The sequence below is a fragment of the Lepisosteus platostomus genome, chromosome 12 (genome assembly GCF_059453375.1).
Source record: "Lepisosteus platostomus isolate fLepPlt1 chromosome 12, fLepPlt1.hap1, whole genome shotgun sequence".
NCBI lineage: Eukaryota > Metazoa > Chordata > Actinopteri > Semionotiformes > Lepisosteidae > Lepisosteus > Lepisosteus platostomus.
In genome coordinates, this window is record NC_142622.1 from 34,860,326 (window position 1) to 34,885,150 (window position 24,825).

Consider the following 24,825-nt stretch of genomic DNA (forward strand, 5'->3'; position numbering starts at 1 on the left):
ATGTTTCAGAATGGACAGAGACTCCCAACAGGAAAACTGCTTTAAAATCATATTTGATACTACGAATATCTGAATAGATTTATCTAACAAATCAAACCTATTTAACCAGTCTACATCAAATACTGGGGATGTACAAAAAAATTCTGTTAATATGCTCCCATATTACAATTTTGAACTTGAAAAATAAGGGGATAAATGGTTTGACGTAAAATGCTAAAAGGCAATGCACAAAAGATCCAATCCCACAGTTAGGAGCAGTAAATGGCATCAAACAAGGATGTACTTTTGGGACATATAAAATAAATTTTATTATCCATTTTTCTTTTTAATTTCTACATTGTAGTTGCATTTCTAGACACTGTGATCATGAAAGAACGCAGCTACATTTCATCCAGACACAGACACAACATAAAATTTTTGTTGCGTCTGAATCTCAATATATAATTATTGTACGGAAAAAAGGAACCTAATTTTTCTTTGTTATACTCAACATAATAAAAATAAACTCCAGAGTGCCAAGCACCTCTACAGCTCATAGCACAGGACTGGAGGCTGCTGGCTGGCACTCAGATAACATGAAAAAAGGGGATGAGGTGGAGGGCCTATTTGTCAGGTTAACCAGAGGTCGGAGGTCAGAGTTCAGGGCTGCACTCCTGTGGCAGCTGGGACTTGTGTTCCCAAAGTGTTCGGAGAGGAAATGACAGGGGATCCAGCAAGGTTACCCATCGGCTGCGATGAAGACATTGACGTAATTCCTACAAAAAAAAAGAGAAAGCTAGATGAAGTGCAGCCTTTCCAACAACAGGAGCTGATCTGGGGAGTGCCCAGACACCACCAAATGTAGTCAAGGCAAAAATCTTATGTGTTCAATTCTTATAAACCATCTAATATAATTTAATTATTAATAACATCTCTCTAATCAATAGCTGAAAGCATCACTTCCAAAACAATGAACACATTTTAAAGTATATCATAAGTTCCTGCATTACTTCTCTTATAATCAACTATACAGAGAAGTAAAATGATGTTTATTGGATATAAACGATACTTTAAAGATTCTTAAATTGTAAAGGAACATGACCGAAATAAGGCAGGAAGACTGAATCACAGCAGCTCTCATCACACACCTGCCATCATACTCGAGGAGCTAACTGGGGTGTTTCCAGCAGAAATTCCCGACGAGGAGCCCATCCTCACTTGGTCTTTCACTATGGGATCTGTCACGCAAAAGGAGCATAAGATTTGCACGTTTCACTTCATGGTGATCAAACAATTGCCCACAACATTTGCCATCAAAATATCCATTTCCCCCCCACAGAGATTAATATTTTATAGTGCCGATTGCAAAAATGCACAAATCATAGTGATTGGCCCCACTTAAAAAATATTCCCTCCAAACAAACCAATATATTCAGCTCTCGATGAGCTGCTACCACAGATTGTTTTCAAACGTGCTCCTGATATTTGTAAAGGGCTTTTCATGATGCTTAAACACCATTTTAGTAACTAAACTGAACAATTCTGCACTCGCTCTCACCAGAAGCAACCGTAAAAACAGTCACTGGATCTAGGTGTTCTGAAAAATGCAAAGCATTATTTATGGTTAGATAAGCACACAGGACCTCAGACAGCTTCTCTTGATGCACCAAGTCACATACAGCCTGTTTTCAGGTTGTTTCTGCTCCAGTATTCTGTGCTTATGAATCTAGAATAATGCCACCTGCTGGGCTGTCTTGTGCTACCTTATCTATACTGTTTAAAATGAAAACTGACTCCAGTGGAGTATGACTGCTTTTGTGAAAGCAAGAGAAAACAATAGCGTTCTTCAAAATGAATGGTGCTTTCGCTGCATGCAACAACTTTTTATAAGGGTGGATATGTGCCCCAGCGAGGCAGCGTGCGATTTTAACTATGGATAAATACAATTGTTCTGCACTAAATTAGTGTAAATGACCGCCACAAAAGTAATAAACAAGACTAGACAATTTTCGCAAAACAAAGTGTTTAATTATACATTGTTTACTGAAATAAAAGTCACGTGCTTTCAGAAGCAAAGTAATCATTTGATTCACTCATAAGAAAGCATCCCAATAAAGCCAACAGCGATGAAACAATTTTAGCCTCAAACTATTTCATAAATTACACTACAAATCTAATACACAGGTAATGGACAAAAACATGAAAACACCTGGGTGACTGATGGACACCAAGTATTTTAAAGCAAGGGCTTCTATACAAGTGGGACTCAACCCAGCATGCTTAGGGTCATGTATAGAAATGCTGTACATATCCGATTGCCTATACTAATGGCTAGCATGGCCGCAAGAGGAGACGTCAGTGACTTTGAAGCAGGGTGTGTGGGTAAGTGCAGTGGTGCACAGAGCACAGGCAATGGACTGCCAAGCAGTGAAGTAACACAAGTTGGTCAAATGAATCATCTTATGCCTTATTCTCAACAAACAAATGAGTGTGTGAGGCGCCAGCCTAAGAACATTACAGTTCTGAGTGCTCGGCTCAAACAGTGAAAGATGCTGGGACTTGCATGTTCCTGGCATGGATTAGGAACACGCATTCCCTTAGAAGGCCAGATCAGTTGTCTTCTCTACTTAATGGTATTTAGCATGCATCTTCACCACATTTTGCAGCCATCCTCTCTTTCCAGGAAGGGTGTCTGACAACACCCCAATCCAAAAACTATGCGGAGGTCTCGGAGTGAATATGACATATGAATAAAATCAGTATGCCGTGCGCTTCTTAGTCACCAGACCAGAACCCAATCAAGCATTGCTGGGATATTTTGGAATGATGTCTGAGACAGGGTTTTCAGCTTCCATTAACCAGGTTTTAGTTGACAAGACTTTCTCACCAAAGAGTGGTGCAACATGCCTCCAGCAGAATTCAAGACGTTGAATTCTACACCAGACTCTATACCAGGGTGCAGACATGCTGAACTGGCAAAACCTGGTGGCTCAATGGCAAATGAGGTGACTTTAAATTGGTGTTTCTTTTTATGCCACTACCTGTACAAATCTTGCCATTCAAGAAAACACTGGAGTACTAGCAAAATATTTTTTACTTTCATGGTGGTATTCTACACTACATACGTTGACATGGATCATACAACATGAGTGTTGCTCTTCACTACGCTTCTCTCAGACCGCATGCAGCTTGTTCTGAACTCATTCCTGTTCATTTCGCTTGGAAACCCCCCAACGTTAAGATGACACTTCCCTCACTTTACAGATGAAGGGAAACATTTTATACTTGTTTATTCAGGGACAAGCTGAAACTGGTGATCCACAGAGCTTTTTGGAACCAAAGCAACACCTTCAGTGATACACTAGTGCAAATACTATGGGAATCCCTTGTAGACTCTACCAAATTTCAAAGTATTTTCGGGTATGCATTACACCCAGGAGCAGCCTGTTTTGATGAAGAATGATTTTGAGGTATATTCACATATTACAAGATCAAGTGTCTCCTGCATTTCCCTTACATAGTGGAAATGACAATTTCATCTATCATTCCCTAAATTAATGTGGAAAAAAAGGCATCTTAAAAGGCTTAAAGCAGAGTATTTCCAGTTAGCTGTGTAACTTACAGAAATAAGGGTGCTCCATGGCCTCTCTTGCTGTGAGACGGGCTTGATGATCATAGCGAAGCAGTTTGTCAAGGAAATCCAGTGCTTCAGTGCTCACCAAGTGCTGGTTCTCACTATGTACAAATCGCTCCCACCTTTTGCGGGAATGTCTGTTGGAGAAACAAATTGCAGAGTAGGCAGATTTCGGGTCTTCATTTTCAAAAGCAAAGTGAAGAGACAACACTAAACAGCAAAGTAAGGTTAAAGTCTTATGGTCCATCTTAAAGTCCATCGTGAGTCTTAACGGGTCTTATAGTCCAAGCTAGGCCTGCTTTCTGCAGGGTTAATCAAGCCGTGAATACAATGCAATTTCTGGATGAAACACTGGGCCATTATGGGTTATCCCCTAGCAATCCTGATATCTGTTTGTCCCTAGATGGGTTGACTCATGTAATTTGGGTAAAGAGCCTTGCTTAAAAGCATTGTCTTCACCGGGAACCAGATTTTTGCCATCAGTTGATCAAAATTAGTTTTAATTAGGCCTGTAGAGACACTAAGATACTACATAAAGACTGTTCTTAATTTTTCAATTATCCTGTATAATTTTGAATTGTAAAATAAGCTCAGCTATTTAGAATAAACAGTTTAAGACAATACCATTTCTGTATTTACTATCATTGACTTACAGTATTTAATAGCAGAAGTGTATGGTGCATGCAAGAAGCTATTTTCTCTTGCTTGAAGGCTAACATCAACTTAGGTATAATTCTAGTATCGACAGGATGAACGTGAAAATCGTGTGAATCCTGATGGGCTTCCTGATGAGTATTTTATTCTGATGTGAATGTAGCCCTTAACACTATATCCTCTTGTGAAAAAACACTGAGATACTTATCTGATAGATAATTTCTACAATATAAAGCACCATCATTCCTGATGGCTGAAACTGCAAGATAGTTATCCACTATTTCAGGTTATCTTTCCAGTAGACAGATGCAAGATGGCTTGAGGAAACAAAGGTGACATACAGTGAAGCATTTAAATGTTATAGTTTCAGATTATCCCATATCTTTTTTTAATTGTAAAACAAGCTCAGAAATTTTCATAAAAATTGAAGACAATAATATGATTTCTGTATTTATCATGGTCACTGTTTGCTGGATCTCACGGTTTTTTGTATGAAAGCTAAACAAAGGTATACATTTTAAGCTTGAAAGTAAAAAAACATACCTGCCCAAAATGTCATTAAACCGAGGGTCTAATTCAATGTTGTATTTATCAATGTAATCGTACAAGTCTTCTGTGCCCAGAACTTTAGCAATTCGCACAAGCTGAAAAAAACACCAGAAATTATGCTCAAACCAGATATTAACTTTAAATAGCATTTTTAATTTAAAAAAAATCATATTTCCATACCTGATCATAATTATCATGTCCATGGAAGAAGGGTTCCTTTCTGAAGATCATACTGGCCAACATGCAACCTAAACTCCACATGTCTAAACTGTAGTCATACATCTAAACCACCAAAAACATGGAATTAGAAACAAATCAGAGATACCAAACTAAAAGCTGGCATTCAAAACAGGAATAATGTTTTAAAGAGTTGTGTTTAATGTGACATTTCAGAAGTCATGTATATGGCACTGCACTGTCTCAAAAATGTTTTCCTAAAAGAAGATATTATTGATTGGAACTCGTTCTCAAAAAAGAATGATTCACAGTGCAAAATCCACAAACCACTTCAATGTTAAAAAAAGATTAAAGTGTGGATTGGAAAATAGATAACACTTGCTGGCAAAACTGGATTAAAATGAACTTTACAAACAGGCTTAAACTTGAACATACAATATGAATAATTGCATAAAAAATCTTATATTAAAAACATTTAAATAATGGATGTAAAATGTTATAAAGTGTTTTAACAGTGAATAAGACATACAAGCTGAACTCACCTGGTAGTCTACCAGCAGTTCAGGTCCCTTGAAGTACCTGGATGCAACTCTAACATTGTACTCCTGGCCAGGATGGTAAAATTCTGCCAAACCCCAGTCTATCAGACGAAGCTGTAAGTGACAAGTGATTATTTATATCATTTATAAATCGCCTACAATTAGGTAGACCCCACCTGAAAAACGCAAGAGCGCTTTTCCTTTTCAATAGTAAGTGATGAGAAAAATACAATACAACCTGAAAAAGAGAATACGAATGAGGGAAATCAAGTTTCAAAAGAAACAAGGCTTTTTTAGAATTTTTCCAGTTATGTTTTTGCAACATGGAGGCAGAATTAAATTAAAGGTGATTTTATGCATGGTCTTACTACCATTTATGTACAGCCTAATAAGCATCAAGGCTGTTCACTGAAAACCAATGCTCAGCTTAATATTTGTTAAAAATGAATACATGAACATGAACTTCCATACTATGTCCAACATCCATAATATCCATAAAGTAAAAGCAGATTTGAGTAGGATCAACAGCAAAACAAAATAAAAATCATACCTTATTAATAACACACATCTCAGCAATTACAAGGGCAAACTTTAGTATAATGCATTAATGTGTTATCACTAATTAGCTGTATGTATTGGCAAAGGAGCAAAAACAAAATTTCTTCAACTTATCTTACCTCAGAAAGGAACATGCTTTACCTAATTAACTGAATAGAAAAGTGAAATTAGACCTACGCCAAATTAATTCTCCTGGTTTCCTGCACTGATAAGAGATAATCCAGAAGTGCCATGAACACACCTGGCGATCTTTAAGACTCACTTCTCATTCACTCTACATGAACAAATGGTTTTACACAATTTTAGTCCTTCAACTGCTGGCTACAATGAGTAACTTATTTTAAAAAACGAGTCATAAGCAGTAGGTTCAATACCTTCCTGTGTTCATGGTCAATCATTACGTTGTGTGGTTTAACATCTCTGTGCATGATTCCCATACTGTGACAGTAATCCAGGGCCTAAGGACAGGAAAAAGAGACAGCTTTGAAAATAAGCAAGAGTCTTCCAGGTTCTCTTACAATAACCTCTTCTTCCTTGACAAATCATGTAAATCACAAGATTCACATTCACTTGAAAGGCAGTTAAAATGCCAACCAGATTAATTTATACTGATAAAATTGGAACAAAGATTTATAAACTGGATAATCTGTTCGTTTGGAGAAAAGCTGCCTTTTTAATTCCAAGGAATATGTACAATATGACTTTGCTCTGTGCAATGAGATCATGACTTTGTGTTTTAAGTCAATCCAATCTATAATTCATTCTGTTACATTATGCTTTTTGTTCCCATTCCATTGATGCTCTGACTGCATCGAGAGGGCACTATATAGCTCTTTGCCATTACTGTACTGAAACCTTTGGAGTGGTCTGCATTTGGCCCTTACGCTCTGCTAAGTCAGTGCACAACAGAATGATTCATCCAGTAGTGGAAAGAAAGAAGAGTTCAGCACTGGTCTGCTGAAGGCTCATTACAATTTAGGCAAATCATTCTATTCTACATCAGCTGGTATGTTCATGCCTCAAGAAGTATAGCATCCAACCTATTTATTAGTCTGGAACACCCAGACCAAGCAAATTAGTTCAGCATGTCAAAGGGAATTGAAAGCCAAAACTCAAGGAAGTACTATGAAAAAAAATGAAAATGCAAAAACATTGTTCTTCTTCAGGTGTTCATTTCTACCAAGATGAAATTGCTCCTCTCTCGCAAGAAGCTCTCCTGTGCCTACACTGCATGCAACATCATGAACCACAATCCTCCAGGGGGGAAGGGAACCCTGAGCCACACTGGGCGTGCTTGGTTAAGTATCAGCTCAGCAGTACTAGTGGGAAAAGGGTACTAATACTCAAGAAACACTTGTGTGTTTGGGTGAGATGGCTAAGATTTTAAAAACAAGGGGGATGGAGGAGGCTTTCATGGCCACAACATACAGGGACCCATACTGTGGCAATGCCAGGTTTATCAAAGGCCTATAATTAACACAATGTAATCTTCTATACGATAATGTGCTAACAAAATGCAATCAGGTCAAAAGGACACAGAACAAATGAAGCACTAGTAGATGAAAGTTTTAAAATGAAAACATCTGCCAACATCAACAGATTATCTATCTGGTTCCGAGATGTTTTAAAACGTCGGGCTAAACATCCAGTTATTTTAGCGACACTGTTACTTTGTCATTTATCAGCGTACTCATCGTCTGCAAGCTACATTTAAGGATTGCAAATGTGTAGGAAAAAACATCAAAAAGATATAATTCTTATTCTTATTATAGCATCGTTAAACCTGTTGCGATGCTAGTTAAACCTGTGAATCAATGCATAGAAAAAAAATCAATCTTTAATGAAAAGGAGCAGTGCTCAGAAGCCCACCAAGAAAGAAAGCAAGGAGCAGACTTTACAGGAAAGCCAAACACATCCAGATGACTAAAAAAATTAAAGAAACCAAACACCGGTGGAGGTTAATTTAGCTTATTGTGTGAAGTCAACTGTTATAACAGAGCTCATTTGCAATTGCTATTATTAAGGTGTGTGTACACTTATTCAACCCATTTCTCTAGGGTTTTAATTGTTTAATTTTTCAGAATGCTGGAGCATTGCTCTTTTCACTTGGAGGCTGTGTTACTATGTGTAAACAAAGGTAAAATAAATTCTTCATGTGCCTTGATTTCAGACTGTTAGGTTACAAAATGTGTTAATTTTTGAAAAGGGTGGGTGGACTTTCTGTAGACACTGTACATCACTTCCATATGGAAGTGACTTGAACCTGAACACCGTAAAGCAAGGAAAAAAAGTGGAATGCCCCCTTGTAAAACTTAGTTGCAGATGTCTCCCTTAAAAATAAACAACTTGAACCATAAACATCTGAAAGTAATAAAACATTGCAATTAAATTACAACACAAATGATAAACAGCAAAAGAAAAGAAAAGAGCACTGAAATCATGGGAATGATAGTGTGAAACATACACAACCTAACACCTAGCTGGGCAGAGACACATGATGCACGAAGGAGACAAGACATGAGCTGGTGGAGACCTAGCGCACTTTTTTAAAGGTTTCCATGGCAGAACTGTGCTCCTTGCAGTTTGGAAGGAATATGAAAGCTGTATATGGATGGGCAGTGAGGAAAGGCTGTACATGCAAATCACAACCCCCACTGGCTTGCTTGACATCGCTTGCCTAAATAGTTCAAACTCTTTTCAGAGGCTTTAAATTTACAACTATGAGAAAAGGTGAGAACATCTTTTAACTCAACTTATTTGTTTCAGAAATACTTGAGCTTTACTGGTCTTAATCAAAGCCCGCTGATGAAAGGCAACATCAACCCCGTCTACAGAAGACTTGAAGTGTTTGCACCTGTTGAGGCGTTCTGTGGAGGAGGGGTAGATATGGTTTAAGACTTTAAATGGACAGAAAGATGCTAGCTCAACCTGCACAAAACAGCATCAGAACACAAGCACATTAGAAGACACAAAGACTTACCTTTAGGATTTCATACATGTAGAACCGAATGTCATAGTCTGATAACGTTTGATACAATTGCTGAAAAAGAAAAAAAATTGCGAAAATGGACAAACATTTTAAGACCATGAAACTCAATTTAGACATTCAAGAAAATGCAGAGCATGTCTTTAAAGCAGATGTCAAGTGTTAACAGCCACGGCTGTTTATAATATCTATTAAGCCTGGCAACTTGAATAATGTACATGGAAAACTATTTACAGACCTACAGCTTTGTTAAAAGACTTATAAAAAAAAGGGGGGAGTGAACACGCTCACCTTGAAGTCTGTGTTGTTTACATGTTCAAAAACCAGGGCTGGCGTCCGAGACTAAAGGGAATGCATTATAAAAAAATGAAGAATTTTTGTTAGGTTGTTTTATTAGCCATTTATGCATCAAGTTAGCTGAAGTGGTTTTACCTTTTTCAAGTATACCGTTACGTTATGGAATAAGCCAAGAACTTCAAGAAAAGGTTTACTGAGATGAACCAGTACAGTTTCAGTTGAAGGAAAGTCTTAATTGCAGAACATTTAATCGGCATTTGACAAACAGTGATTTTAACCATAGGAACAATTGCAGCAAATTGTAATTAAGAACTTAACAGAATGCCAACAGTAACTCACCACAGGATCTTTAACAATGTCTAGAAGCGTGATTATGTTGGGGCCACCTCTTAAATTTTCTAGAATTTTAATTTCTCGCTTGATTTTCTTCTTCTTGACTGGCTGTAAACAGTCAATACAATGCAGAATTTTACTATACAACCATAATGGAAACCACTTTCACAAAGGATATGAATATTTCATACCTTATAAATAAGCCTTTCTGTACAAGGTAAAAAAAAAATCAGTGCCAAAGAAATCAATTTATAAACGGTAAAGTTGAAAAATAAATGAGTTTTTAAAAACAACACACCTGAGGATTCGAAAGAACATTCAAAGAATAAAATGCATCGAGATTGATCATATATGCATTACTGCCATATAGACAGCTTTACCTATCAAGTGTTCAGAATATAAATTAGAGTACTCAAGGAACATATAAATTAGAGAATATTTCATCTAGTATCCCAGTAGATACAAGTAGTCCCTGATATACTATTACACTTACAAATAACAGTAAAACTATGAATCCATTGGACAAAGCTTGCAAAACTCACTTCCGCAAATAATGTTTTTTCTTAAATAAAAATATGCCAATATTCATGTATGTATAAACATATTAAACATTTACTATATTAAACAGCATGTAAAAATCTTATTGACTTATATTTTATAAAAAATGACAGAAAAAAAATCTCAAAAAGAACTGAAAAAACAAATCACTATATAGCCTTTGAGATTCCAAGTTTCTGGAAAGTAAATTGCTACATTGAGCAACAGCAACATTAGCTTTACATTACAGCTGCGATGCTAATGCATTTTTGACAGTTGCACGTGCTTCCTATGACAGCTTTCTGGGCTAGCAAAAGAAATCCCATCACAAACAGGACAACAGATAGTGCCGGTTATCGTGCCCTCATTTGCAGGAGAAGTATAAATTAATTGAACAAAGTCATCATACCTTGAGTATTTTGACGACTACTTTTTCATTGTTTGTGATGTTTATGGCTTCAAACACTTCGCTGTATTTGCCTCTGCCTAGTTTCCGCACCAGCTGATAATCGTCTTGATTTCTGAATCAAAAAGAAATTAAGATACATGTAGAAATGACAAAACACATGTAAAAAAAACGTCTGTGCCTTAATATTTGCTTCACTTGACAATGACTACAACCCGTCAGTGACCTGAGCTTTGAGTGGCTGGAAAGGACTTCAGTGGTCAGGCTCCAACCGAGAATGAAACATTGTTAGCACAAACACTTCTTCTAGTACAAAATGTGAATGTCATCAAAAAACGTCTTGCCTTATCAGAAAAAATACAAATGTACTGACCCAACCACGGAAAGAAATTTAAGCTATGAAAGCAGCTTGTATAATCTATTTTAAAGAAAAGTTCAAATGCAATGACAAAGTTATTTGAGTACTTAATATGTTACATTATTTTAAATACAATTTCCAACTCATTCAACATTTAAAAAAATTCTTTAGACTTTCAAGTAACATATGAACTGCACTGACTGATGGCTAAATATTTGGATAAAGGTTATAACTTACGTCAGGTGTGATAAAGTACAGTTTAAAAGAACAAAACGGCCAAAAGGCTCACCCCCACTCGACAACATGCGATTCGTAATCCCAGTACTCCCGGGGTCTCTGTGTGTTTACATCAGCGTAAACTCGGGCTCGACTTGGGACTGGTCCTGACATATTCCGAACAAAGCGGCGAAGGTACTATTTTTGGGGATCACCTGAAAACAGAAAGGCAAACATGGGATTTAGCTTCTACGCCAGCGGCACTACAGGCTGTCTGAACTGTGCAACCTGTCTCAATTTGCCTCAAAAACGAATGAAAAAACACTGCCCCCAGTAATCTCAGCAGTAGGTTACAAAACTGGAAGTTTGTAAACTGGAAAATGAATCTGGCATGCTTTAAACCAAATTGTATTCATAAGCAACCTGAAAACAACATAGGATGCCCCTTGGAAAATCTGCATTAAACTTTCAAGAGACGTTTGGGGAAATATACCCACAGCCATTAGACTCCTGCTGTTAAAAAATATCTACATTTATTACGCAAAAAAGGAGAAAATTCAACTTTACATTCCAATTCTGTTTTTAAAAGTAGTTTAGATAACTATCAAATGGAAAAGAACCTTCTACATCAACCACCGCAGTAAAGGCAAGGGAATGATATTGTTCAAGCATCACGATATAGTGTATTTGTGTAGAGTTGGTGAAGGTTTTGCCGTGCCACAGATTTAAAAAAAAAAGGGTGTGTTCTCACTGGTAAAATGTACCACTTTAAAATAACTAGCTAAGCGCTAACCGAGACGGAAAAAGTGACTTGTTAATGCACAGAACAAAAAAGCCAGTACTGGAGTGAAGTTGTAATCTTCAACGAAATGTTAAAATGTATGAAACTCAGCCTATCGTTTAAGGCAGGTGACTGTTTATAAAACATTATCTCCCTAAAAATACACTGTACCTTAACTTCAGAAGAAAATATGTACAAAATGTCGGGCAATTTTCAGCCTAAGGATATTTTCTGCAGTGAAAGAATTACCACAAAGGAAATTTGTCCTTTACTTAAAAAATTGTAAAGCTTGTGAATTGTATTTCTGAAATACTTCATTTGCTGAAACACTGTCAAGCAGTGTATCAGAAATATAACAGAGATGCTGTATATAAACCGCAGTAAAACCACCTACCACATTTGCCAATAATGACAATATACTGCAACTCATCAATGCATTTCTGAAGGTAGTAAGGATTGTGCACCAACAATAAGACTGCAGATGAAGATAACCTTCTGCTAGGTTACAACATAGTTCAAGGAGTGGATAACATAAATGGCAGGAAGCTGAATTTATATGGAATTAAGAATAATGGAATTTTTTATTAACCATGTATGGATTGCACTCTCTTTAGAAAATTAACAGTACAGAACTTCCTGTATCTTTTCAGAGTAAGTGTCCATCCAATACAGAGTCATAGAGCAGACTGTCACTCATTGAGCAACTTCCAAATACTCCTACCTAGAGATCAATTTGCATAAAAGTCCATCTGAGCCAATTCTCATATGGGCCTCTATATACTCTCTAGTGCTGTCACCCCTGTGTAGTCCATACTATAACCACCTGTACTATTTGAACCAACCTATTACAATACGCTCACATAATTACTCGTTTCCTCCACATCTATGAACTCTCATATTGGTCAATTTCCAAGTTCAAATATAATTACACTAACATTCTCACTCTTATAGAGAAACTGCTATTGAATTAAGAACCATCGCAAGATGGAAACAATCCACTCTTTTGGCATCTGACTGCTCACAGAACAGGACACTAGCACTGGCAAAATAGTACAAGAGAAAAAGAAATGGCTGAAGCAAAACAGATTAATAATAATAGTGCTTCTATATTTGCACCCAAAATCTACTAGGATTCAAACCATAAACATAAAACATAATAGCTGGTTACTATGGCAACATTTAATCTATTGGCCTAGATACTTGTGTACAAGCTTGAAACATACAATTTGCAAGTGATAACATTCCTCTCCAGAGAAGGCCTTCAGGAAACAAGAAAGCCTGGCATGTTTACACCTATAAAATTACATTTTATAAGCAAGCAACTCTTCCAGCTTTGAAAGAGATATGACCAGTAGTAAAGGCAAATGCCATAGAAAATTACAACTCACCAAAAGATGCCTTACTATCAGGGGAACAAAAAAAAATCACTATTTGTAGTTGCAATTCAAATCTAGAAGTAAAAAAATATTTCACAAGTGACAATGATCCTTCTATACTGAACGGTGTAGAAAAAAAAACAGAAAAACCATACAAAAACACACTGCATATGAAAAAAGCACTGAAGCAGTTGTGGATATGAGTGCACAATACACTACTTTTTTTCATTAAGCACATCTGCTAATGTATGAAGTCTGTGACTCACTGCCTATAAAAAGGGAGCCCTAAAGCAACCAGCACACACTGTAATTGGAAGGATCCACAAAATTGCTGAAGATGCCACAATCCAAATATTAAATTCTATATATCACAAGCCCAGTAAATATCATGATATCCACAGGGGAAAAAGTAGAGAATGTCTACATTCTAGACACATTCTAGATAGAATTGACTAAAGAATGTCTAGTCAGTCTATCCTTGTAAATTGTTTCTTATAACTGTAATAAAACTATTAAAATCGGGACTACATCCAAAGTGATTTTAAACAATGCAGACATACAGTGTAAAAAAAAATCCGAAATATTTATACTAAGTCCTACAGGATGAAAAACATTCTTTGAGGTTGGATGTCCGGGTCTATCTTTTCTAAGCAAATGGTTTTTCAGGTGTAGAAAGTGCAATGTATTCACCTAACATTCTGCTTCTGTTTAAACCACTAAGAATACAAATATCATTATCATTGTCCAAATCCATTCAGATATTTTGGTGCAAATGTCACTTCTGAAATAATTTGTGCTATGATATTTGATACTGTTTGTACAATCTTATTTTCAATTCAGGGTGACTGGTGGATATCTTACTTAACATAACTGTAATTTACTTGAGAATATGCACTTTCACTGATTGGTAGTCCTTGAGAAACTGCAGCTGGATACGTAAAACTTTACGTTATCACTCAACTGCTTATTCTTAACAGTGTTGTCAACAATAAGCAAGACTACTAAAAGAGCAGGAACATATCTCAAGACAAAAAGAAAAGTTAAACCCAACTAACATGTCAATCAGACATGGTAAAAACAATTCAAGATGTTAGCAGGTTTGTACTTCCATGCAGCTGCTTATTAAATGATGAAATAATTCAAAATACACATTACTTTATGGTTACACCCTAACAAAAACCTTTAATTATACAGCTTTTCTGATTTTCTTTTTTGCTGAAGCAGTCGTACACGAGACTGATTTATGGTTAAATCCACACTATCAAAGCAGGATCAAAAATTAGTCACACACTCAAAAGCAAGGTGAGGGAACAATGAATGATTCAGTTTACTGGTCAAGAAGGTGAATTCCAAGTGGGAAGTGATACTGGTAGGGCTTTCAAGCTGATGTAAGCATGCTTCCTAATGTCTGAACTGCAGTAGTTACAGTGCCTTCAGAAACTATTCACGCCCTGTGACAACGGCAAATGTTGTTACAACCAGAATTTTGAATGCATCGAAATTACATTTTCCTTGATTCACATACACAGTAATTTAAAGAAGTGAAAATATTTTTTGTGTAACAAAAATATGAAAAGTGGAAATATCCTGTTGACCGAAGTATTCAACCCCCTAAGTCAATATAAATCACCCTAAGTCACCCCCGTTAGTCAGCAATTACAGCTTTAAGTCTTCTTGGACATGTTGCAGCTTTGTCCTTCTGGATTCGGGTTACCTTCACAGTTTGGAAGGGGGGTGTCAGTGAACCGCAATCTCCCAGTCCTGCCGAGATTCAAGGCTGGGATTCGGCTGGGTCACTCATGGTCCTTCCTGTTCTGAAGCTACCCCAGGGTTGCTTTGGCACTTGTACACTTGGGGTAGTTGTCCTGTTGGAACACGAATTTCTGCCCCCATCTAAAATGTTTTGCGAACAGAAGCAGGTTCGCCTCAAGGATTTGCCTGAATTTGTTCCGTCTATCCTGGGGATGTGCCTTCTTGCAAGCTCCTGGCATACGATTCGCCTCCATCTAGCCACTCTCCCATTGAGGCGACAATCAAAGTAGTGCTGCAGAGACTTACAGGAGATATAGAAACTCACCACCCCCTTTCAAAATCGTCACCTTTTGTTCCCCTCAAGCCCAAAAAGACAACCAATAAAATCAGACCTTTTCCACTTTTATTTACAAACTGTACTTTGCAACATCCAAGTGAAAAAAGATGATGTACTGCCCTCCAAGTCATTCCTAAGATTTTCGATGGGATTTAGGTCGGGGCTCTGACTAGGCCACTCAAGCACATTCCTGTCCTTCAGCAACTGTACAGTTGCTTTAGCGGCGTGCTTTGGGTCATTGTCATGTTGAAAGGCGAACCACCTTCCCATTTTCAATTTCCTGGCTGAGGGCTGCAGGTTTTCTTCAGGAATTTGCTTGTAGCTTGCACCATCCATCTTCCCTTCTATCCCAGTTCCAGCTGAAGAGAAAACACCCCCACAACAGGAGGCTGCCACCAATGTGCTTTACTGTAGGAATGGTGTTCTCTTGATGGTAAGATGTATCAGGTTTTTGCCAGATGTACTGTTTTGTATTCCGGCCAAAAAGTTAAGATTCTGGACTCATCTGACCACAGTACCTTTTGCCACAGAATCTTTAAGGAGTGGCTTTTTTCTTGCCACCCTCCCATACAGGCCAGATTTGTGGAGTGCTTGTGATATTGTCACATGCACACAATGACCAGTGTTTGCTATAAAGGCCCGTAGCTTGTCCAAAGTTGCCATCGGCCTCTTGGTAGCCTCTCTGATCAGTCTCCTTCTTGCTCGGTCGTCCAGTTTGGAGGGACGGCCTGATCTACGCAAGGTCTGGTGATGCCATACGCCTTCCACTTCTTAATGATGGTCTTGTGCTCCATGGGATACTTAAAACCTTTTCCCACCCAAAGTGGATTCCTTGCTTTGAAATGCACTTCCAAGCAGTGGAGTCCTCTAGAAATGGCTGCCTCTGTTCTGAACTAATCAAAATCACCACAATTGATCACAGGTGGGAGCCAATCAGTTTGTTGTGTGATCTGTAAGGTGATTGGTTATACAGTACCTGAGCAAGTTCACAAATGCAATTATAAGGGGGGTGTTCACTTATCCAAATAAGGTATTTTACTGTTGTAATATTAATTTTCAGAATGCTTTAGAATTGTATTTGTCACTTGACTAATGTGGGTTACTGTGTGTAAATAAAAATGGAACAAGCCTAATTTAATTTGTTTTTATTTTCAGAGTGGCATACAACAAAAAGTACACATTTTGAAAGGGGTTGGTGACTTTCTATACCCACTGTATGTCCTTAAACAGGTTCCAATCTCAGCCATGGAACCCTGTAGCTCTGTCAGAGTCATCATTGGGTTCTTGCTCACTTCTCTGACCAAGATCCATCTTGTCCAGTTGTTCGGACAGCCAATTCTACAAAGAGTGTGGGTGGATCTGTATTGGTTCCATTTGATACACCTGACTATGCTCCTGGGAACTCTCAACATCCTAGATGTGTTTTGATACCCCTCCCCAGATCTATGCCTCTACTTAATTATCAGAATTGTGCAGACAGCTCCTTGATCTTCATGGCAGAGTTTCTGCTCCGTGATACATTGGCAACTGACGGACCTTATACAGACAGGTGTACTTCCTCTGAACTCGCATCTACCAATTGAAATGCCCGCAGGTGGACTCTCGCCTGGTTTAAGAACAATCTCATAAGGAAATCGGATGCACCTCAATTTGGAAATGTCCTAACAAAAGGCGCGAATACTGAAAATCAAGACATTTCAGCATTTTCTTTTAATTTACATGTAAAAGGTTTCAAAAACGCTCATTCTTATTCTAGCATTAGAGAGGAACTTGTGTAGATCAGCGACACTAATATTTCAAGTCCAGCCACGATGGGACGTCAGTCCATCACAAGGCCCACACTCACACCATGTCCACTCTTCCCAGAAGCCAATTAAACCTACCAGTAGGTCTTAGGACTGTGGGAGGATACCAGAGGAGCTGGAGGAAAACCACGTGAACACGGGGAGAACAAACTCCTCAGAGCACCCCTGGTCTGGAATGGGACCCAGGGCCACAGAGTCACAAGGCAGCACTGCTAACCACTGCGCCAGAATGCCACCCTTTCTATTTGAGTTTGCAAGAAACCTCTGGAAAAATCCAAAGGGGGTGAATACATTCTGACAGCACTGTATATTTTGCACCACAGCCATCTTGCAGTTCCATTAATAATGCAATAAAGATTTATTACGCTCCCATTTCCAGGAGGAAGGCAAACTATCACACAATCTATCCATGCTAGACAAATGGCCCACAGCCACACTAAAAGGACCTATTATATTGAGGAGAATTACAACAAATTAAAACATTAAGACTCTGTATCTATATAGAGCATCCGTATACATTGGAGCAAAAATTATCAAGCTTACAGAAGATGTATAATTTAAAAATGGAAATTTTATTGATGACGAAGTAAAAATCCAGATATGTTTTACATGAAGGCACAGTACAGTTAATTAACTTAAAAGCACTTGTTACAATTAAGCAATGACAGGTGGTTTCAGGAGTTAAAATGCCGCATCCTTTCAGTGGTAAGTAGGTCAGTTACGGTGACCTTATAACCACTCAAACATGGCTGTTGTTCTGACCTTTACACTCAACTGAAAACACACACATACAGAAGAAAACAAATCAAGGCCTGCGAAAACCTTTTAAAATCTCCCAGCCTGGTCCCGGGGAACCCTCTCTCTTATGATTTTTGTTCTAACTGAGCCATTAATTACCAATTCTAACTGATCACTTTACTGAAATCTCCTGCATGACAAGACCTTCTTAACCTGTTTCTGCTCATTTCAGTCTTTGATTTAAAAAAAAAAACACAGCGATGCAGGTGCGGCAAAGAGATTTAGCAAACAAATCTCAAAGCAGTCTCTCCTCAACTTGCTTTTCAAGTGGTTGCCGTTTTATGTAGGTCTAAACGACTTTAATTAAAAGGCAGGAATGACACGAACACAAACTAAGAAGTTCTGCAGAAGTATAATTATATACGTTTCAGATGTGAAGGCATGGGCCTGACTGGATCAGTCGAAACTGGCACTAACCATACCCAACTTAAGAACCAGAAAAGGTCAAATTCAGATGAATTAACAACTGGTTATAAGATCTGTTCCTATTAAAGCAAGGTGACAAAAAGGTCTTGCAGCTAAGCAATATCAGAGACAACATAATACTTTGATTTTATTTTAAAGAGGAACTAAGACAGGGTGTCAGGGTATCAGGGTGTATTTACATACATGTAGGATACACACACAAAGTGAGTAAACTCCCACTTTACTTACACACTTTATTAATACTTATAAATTACAGAAGGACACGAGAGCCCTGGAAGAGCACACAACACATTTTATACTGAATAGTCTCACCTCGTATGGTACCTTCTTACTGCAGGTAAGAGGTGCAAGTGTTCAGGACAGATGCGATGGCTTAGCAGGAGCAGCTGGTGGAACAGCATAAGCTGCAGGGGGAAAAAAAAAAGTTGTAAAGGAATCTCGACAACAGAAAATGAAAAATAGTACAGCACTCGTCATCCCCAAGGATATAGGGAGTCAACCGAAGCGCAGCACCCACCTAGGTGAAACATGACAGCCACACTGCACATCAGACCAGAAGGAGAAAGAAATGAAATAAGAAATGACTTTGCTTGTTGAATTAAGGGGAAATTTAGGGTAGCCAGAATTTGGAAAGTGGGATTGACACCCCAAGCCTTACATATGGTAAAGCTTTTGAGATCAATTTTTGACAAGCATATATATCTAAAGACTTGAACGGAACTGAATGTCTACTAGGAGTCACACACCAATACGAGGGTCTACACTACAATTTTTTTTTTTTAATTGCAAAAACCAACACCACAGACAAACCAGCCCTTCCATTATCTAACCCACTGGCACATAACTACTCATGAACAGATTGCAGCCTGCAAACTGGGCAGCCTGCCTCACGTCGGTTCACACAAAGTCTGTGAAATTCACAGCGAACAGTGACACCCCCCTGTTAATCTGCTGCTTTTGGAGTACTGAAGTAGGCTTCCATACTTCATCGGCTGGGACTGGGAAGGCAGAAGGGACTCCTCTAAAATTATTAGCATGCAGACCTCAGACTAAAACAAAAAAATAGTCTCAAATAAAATATAGGAAATCTTTAAGATGACACTCAATTGTTATACAAAAGTTACACAAAAACAGAAAGAGGCGCTATTCAGCTGGAACAGTCAAGCTTGCAAACATAAAAATACTGCAAAGAAAAATATGAACAATTACACAGATCAACTGCACACAGTTTATTTTACCAGTGTACAGAAGGTGACTGATGCTACGTTTCTATCAGGAACTAATAATGTGGAGTAGTTATGAAATCAAAGCCTTGCAATGAAAAACAGCAATGATCATGTTTTTAAAGATGTTTTAATGATCCAACATAGCTTCGTAATTTCGAAATTCTATTTTCCCCTTCCTGCACAACTCATCTTTCAAAATACCTACATTGGGTGATATACTCAATCTGTGTAAAGATCCCACCTGCAGCTGCTCTCCGGAAACAGATTTTTCCACTCAAGTTAATGAACCCTCTTTGTTTTAACACTTCAAATACTTTCATATAGATACTTATCTGTTTTACTGAGAAAAGAGAAAGTCATATTTACGCAGGTTTGTGAATGGGTGTTTGGTTTGTTCATTTTCAATAGTGATGGTTTATACTGATCAGGAAACAGAACACCACCTCCCACCAACTTCAAAACTAAAAATTGATCAAGACGGCAAAGGCAGAAATGAGACCTTTTAGGATATGGAATTCGGCACTTTAAAAACCTGCATTCTGTACCATGGTATACCATGAAATGAACATTCTTCGACTTCCCAACAAAACATGATCAGATCCCTTCATTTCAACTGTATAAAACAAACCGTAAGGGTTTCAGAACAAATCAAAATAAATATTCGAATATCCTTCACATCTGGGTTAGGGCAACAATTATTCAAACCTTTTTAGACCATTGAGGAATCTATTTCTGTAAATGAACACCTATGAAAGGAGCTGAAATTGTGTGAAGTTTTGATGCATATTTGGGACTAGCTCTCACTAACTCCACCCAGCTGCAATCTTTTTTGCAGATCTCCCAAATAGTCAACGGAAACTGATTTGTACAAAAATTAAGGTGCCTCTTTAAATATCAGTAACAGTTAACCAGGATAGAATTTCTTACTGTAGCAAGCATTTAATATATCAATGCATGTATTAATGGAGCGACACAAATTCCAAAAGACTGATGTGTTCAAATAAATTGAGAGGATTTCGGCAACTAGATTATTCCATCTCTATTTACCAGCTAGTTATTAAGGATCTCTGCAATCAAGATCTCTACGCCTAAAAGAAGAACAAGAGGTTTGTTTTAAATCTGAACCCATAATGAGAAAAATACCTCCGAGATTTCAATGCAAAGCCACAAAGCATAAAAAACATAAGGTAGAAAGTATATTTAAAATGGTGTAAAGGTTTCATATCGTCACAAAATTTGCACTTCCTGACCTTATACCTTTCAGTAGGCATTAAAGCAGCTTTCAATGCATTCAAATACACACAAGACAGTTGTGTGTGCACGGCCCATCCCAATAGTTTCAAAGATCCTAATGAGCCCTAGGATTTTATACAAACTGTTATAATTAAACATTTAAAATCAGGGATATGCATAAAATATCTTAAACATGGCTTTGTTTCCCCTCCCCATGAAATAAAATGTACAAGCAAGAGGGATACCCTTCATCATACCCATCTCACTTGGATCTCACAAGAACCTTGTGTAGCTGTTTCATTAAAGAAGCCAACTTTTGGTAGATATACATTGGACAGATTGTGGCTAATTAATGGTTAATTTCTGTTGCTGCTAAATACACCTTCAATAAAGAACAACATGCATGATATTTTGGTCTATTTGACAGGCCATCTTTTTATGGTGGCAACTACCTGAGAATGATTCAGACAAAACATGTTAACACAGCTCTGTAAAGGCAGAGTAAACCAGAAGAATCAAGTTCAAAACTAGAAAGTGATGGATGAAATGTATTAAATTTCATTTTCAGCAACCAAGTAGTCCAATACAGGTTCACCAAGAGCAGAAGACGCCACAGTAATGACCACAAGGCAGGATGCACCCAGGACTGGATGCTAACCTCAAAGAATAAAATTACAAGCGTAATTCGGGTGCATTATGGACTGGATCCGTCTGTAGCAGGAATCACTTACAAGATCAGCCTAAATCTGGAAGGAAGTGTTAATAAAAACTAGGAATTACTACAATTGCTAGGGGAAAAACAAACGTCTAGCTTACAAAAACTTTTCTTCAAAAAAAAATGTCTTCTGTTCAAAGCACTTAAAAGGTCTGGTTCTTCCACATGGAGATTTTCACTGGGGAGAAAAACTAGGCATAATGAAAGCTGAAGAGGTTTATTAATAGTTAATTATGCTTTATGCAGTATGCCACAATTTTATGGCAGCGTTCAAAGTAAAGAACAAAATATCGATTGCTAGCTGCGGTTGTGCTTTTAATTACAACGTCAAGCACGTTCACACACTGTACTGCACACGCCTTATGTCCACACCGAGCAACACCCAGAATGGCCCGGCCAAGCACAATCGATCCGACAGTCGCGTCAATGCGCTGCCCCACACTTCATCGCAGAGTTACGATAGCATCCCCTCGGCGCCTCCACGGCAACCCAGACTGGACACAAATCCCACACATTTGGTATTAAAACTTCTTTACAGGCCGAGTTCTACAACGAGCACTTAAAAAAAATAATAATACCATTTCGTCACGCCGAGGAAGAAGTAGATTTGAAACCCCTTCTCTAAAACGAAATCGGCTAATTGGGACCACATTGTAAAGTTTTACACTTTCCCCATAAACTGTCTTTGCTTTTCAAAACGAAATGATTCACCGAACTACTGCGTTTAGCACCTAAAACCCCCCTTCTCAATTAACCACCACCCAACACCCAAAGAAGGCCCAGTCAGACCTGGGACTTTCCTGAGTGCGAAGCCCCGCCAAAGAAGACAGAAGTGCTGCAAGATCTGAAAACATCCACTAGAGCCCAGTAAACGCTCTTCGAAATATTCCGGCAATATTTTACACAGAGAGACATAAAAAAAAATTGCGAATGAAAATATCGGAAATGCAATACTAAAAATATACGACTTGTACAACGCTTACTCCAGAAATACTAGGGAAATGACACCAATTCAATTTATGAATGAAATCAACGTCAAAGCGTCTGGAACTGCGATGAAAGTCGCAGGAATAGCGATTTTAACATGCATAAAACCCCACGGCGTGTACTATTGCGAAATTACGATAAAATCATGGCCACGGCGAACAGTGAAATGTGATCACTTAAAACACACCTCAAAAAAACAAGTCGGAAACCGATGGCGGAAAACTGATGCCTGGACTTATCGGACTGAATCTCTGAAGAAAAGCATCACATTTAACTGGGGCTTGTAAAATGGAGACTTGGTGGTTGTTAAAATACACATATGGCTATATAATAAAAGCTCATACGTGGGTATATGTGCAAGTCAGCGACCGGCAATACAATCAGACGTCCCCTTCCATCAGTTCACTACGAAAAGGACTAGAAGTCTAAAATCCTCAAAGAGAAAATATTTTTTTTTCCTCTCTGGTTTTCTGCTTGCATTTCAGCAACATTTAGAAACCATGTTGGAAGCTGTTACTCCTCCCCTCCTTTCTCCTGTATATGTGCCTCAATCCCAGGAAGACGCAGCAGACCTGTTTTTTCCCCCCAAAATGATAAGAAAATACCCCCCTACCCCCCCTTAAAAAAAGTAATGAACCCAAAGGACTCTTTCACCCCCAAACCAGCCTTTCTCCCGTCCTCACGCTACACTCGCAGGTGTAAAATAAAGAAGAATTTGTGTCCACCCTCTATAATGTGGTCTGAAGATGCAGCCTGAAAAAAAAACCCCAGCAGCCTCACACACAATGTACACTAGCAAAATAAAGCCCATCGGCCGGAGCTCTTGTTCTCAACCCTCCTTAGACACAAGCCTAACAATCTGGCTCCTAAAACACGTCTATTTTTCCCCAAGTGAAAAAAAAATTAAGACTCCAAAAACTAAAACATTCTGTACAGTATATTACCTCTCAACGTCTGTGGGAACACAATATGGCGGCTCCTGCGACTCCAGGCTCCGGCAAACACAAGTGAGATAAAAGAGACTCTGGCCTCCACGTTGTTAGGGGGCGCTAATAATTAGTCTTGGCAGGAGTGATTCAGGGTGGGAATAGCGGCAGTCAACGTTATGGGAGCTGTTGTGCATTTTGGGGGAGAATAAGTAGCGATGTCCTGTAATTGTTAACGTTTGTAATTGTCGGTCTCGAGGAATGGGGGAGTGCGTTTTTTTGTGTTAATTAATAATGATACTCAAAGTTAGTCTTTGTGCTGGACCTGAATACACCATTAACGCAATTTAATTAAAAAATGTTTCATGTGCATTTGGTTTTTGTTATTAATAACTATACATTGTAAAAGGTTATTTATGCTTTTTTTTCTGGAGGAATAGCAGCGTATATATACTGTACACGTTCACCTTTTAACTGAACAGATTGCACATTTGGATTTTCTATATCAACTTGATTTAGTGTACAGTACGTGGTTTGTAGCAGAAAGCACATTTCTGAAAATAATTATAATTCATTTTCAGTATTGGTACATTTTGACACAACCTTTGTGATAAACTGTAACGTTTCAGTTTTGTCAAATAGATTGTGACCTACAGTACATGACCAGAAAAGTTCCTGGTGAAAATGTATGATGATAACGTTTACAGGCTGATGCATGCAGTTTATTTAGGTTGCATAGTGTTGGAATGCACCACTTAATGCACATGCTAATATTAGTCAACAGTATTTTAAAAATGCCACTAAAAATATTTATACACTTTTACATATGTACCAATGTAAAATGGCAACAAATTAAAAATTGAAGTCCATTTTGTAGAATATAATATAACATTTAGTGTTTCAGTTTATTGACATAAAGGTATGAATTGACTCAGGACTATCAAATAATTTTGTTCTTGACTTTTTTTTTACTTCTCCTTTAGGAGAAAAGCAAGTGAGCAGGTTTCGACATATTTGCCTAAATTTGGTTCCAGACGCAAAGCTGTATAACTTGACAACATCAATGAGAACCTACTAACAAAAAACACCTTAACAGAATAGAGACTGTGGAGGTAATGTTCACCAGCAAATAACAATTGTTGTCTCAAATGTGAATCATACTGTAAATGCCACTATAGCTTTAATGTGAGGGTTAGTGCTTGACCTATTTGGAAATTGTCCAGAGTTTCTGTTTTGAGTA

The 24,825-nt window shown here is 38.0% G+C and overlaps 1 protein-coding gene across 2 annotated transcripts; it reads right to left on the reverse strand.

Annotated features, from left to right (window-relative positions):
- Nucleotides 1-280: 280 nt before the first annotated feature.
- LOC148651458 (casein kinase II subunit alpha) lies at nucleotides 281-23,728 on the reverse strand. Of its 2 annotated transcripts, XM_088601734.1 has the most exons (14): nucleotides 23,604-23,728; nucleotides 18,811-18,902; nucleotides 11,297-11,438; nucleotides 10,653-10,764; nucleotides 9,713-9,814; nucleotides 9,368-9,418; nucleotides 9,071-9,130; nucleotides 6,465-6,548; nucleotides 5,536-5,646; nucleotides 4,997-5,098; nucleotides 4,811-4,911; nucleotides 3,602-3,750; nucleotides 1,128-1,217; nucleotides 281-755 (listed from the first exon to the last, which is right to left on the reverse strand). In XM_088601734.1, exons 3-14 carry the CDS (start codon nucleotides 11,395-11,397, stop codon nucleotides 640-642), a joined length of 1,179 nt encoding a protein of 392 aa, XP_088457860.1. In that variant the 5' UTR covers nucleotides 11,398-11,438; nucleotides 18,811-18,902; nucleotides 23,604-23,728; the 3' UTR covers nucleotides 281-639. The 2 variants fall into 2 exon arrangements, with proteins under 2 accessions (XP_088457860.1, XP_088457861.1); XM_088601735.1 differs by lacking the exon at nucleotides 18,811-18,902 and having other exon boundaries at nucleotides 23,604-23,625.
- Nucleotides 23,729-24,825: the final 1,097 nt, after the last annotated feature.

What these genes read in the sequence shown, in the direction of transcription:
- LOC148651458 (XM_088601734.1), bottom strand. Translation starts at nt 11,397, where the DNA reads ATGTCAGGACCAGTCCCAAGTCGAGCCCGAGTTTACGCTGATGTAAAC. An exon ending in TTGACCATGAACACAGGAAG is followed by an intron (nt 5,647 to 6,464) that starts GTATTGAACCTA and finishes TGTCACTTACAG; the next exon opens with CTTCGTCTGATAGACTGGGG. An exon ending in AACTGCTGGTAGACTACCAG is followed by an intron (nt 5,099 to 5,535) that starts GTGAGTTCAGCT and finishes TTGGTGGTTTAG; the next exon opens with ATGTATGACTACAGTTTAGA.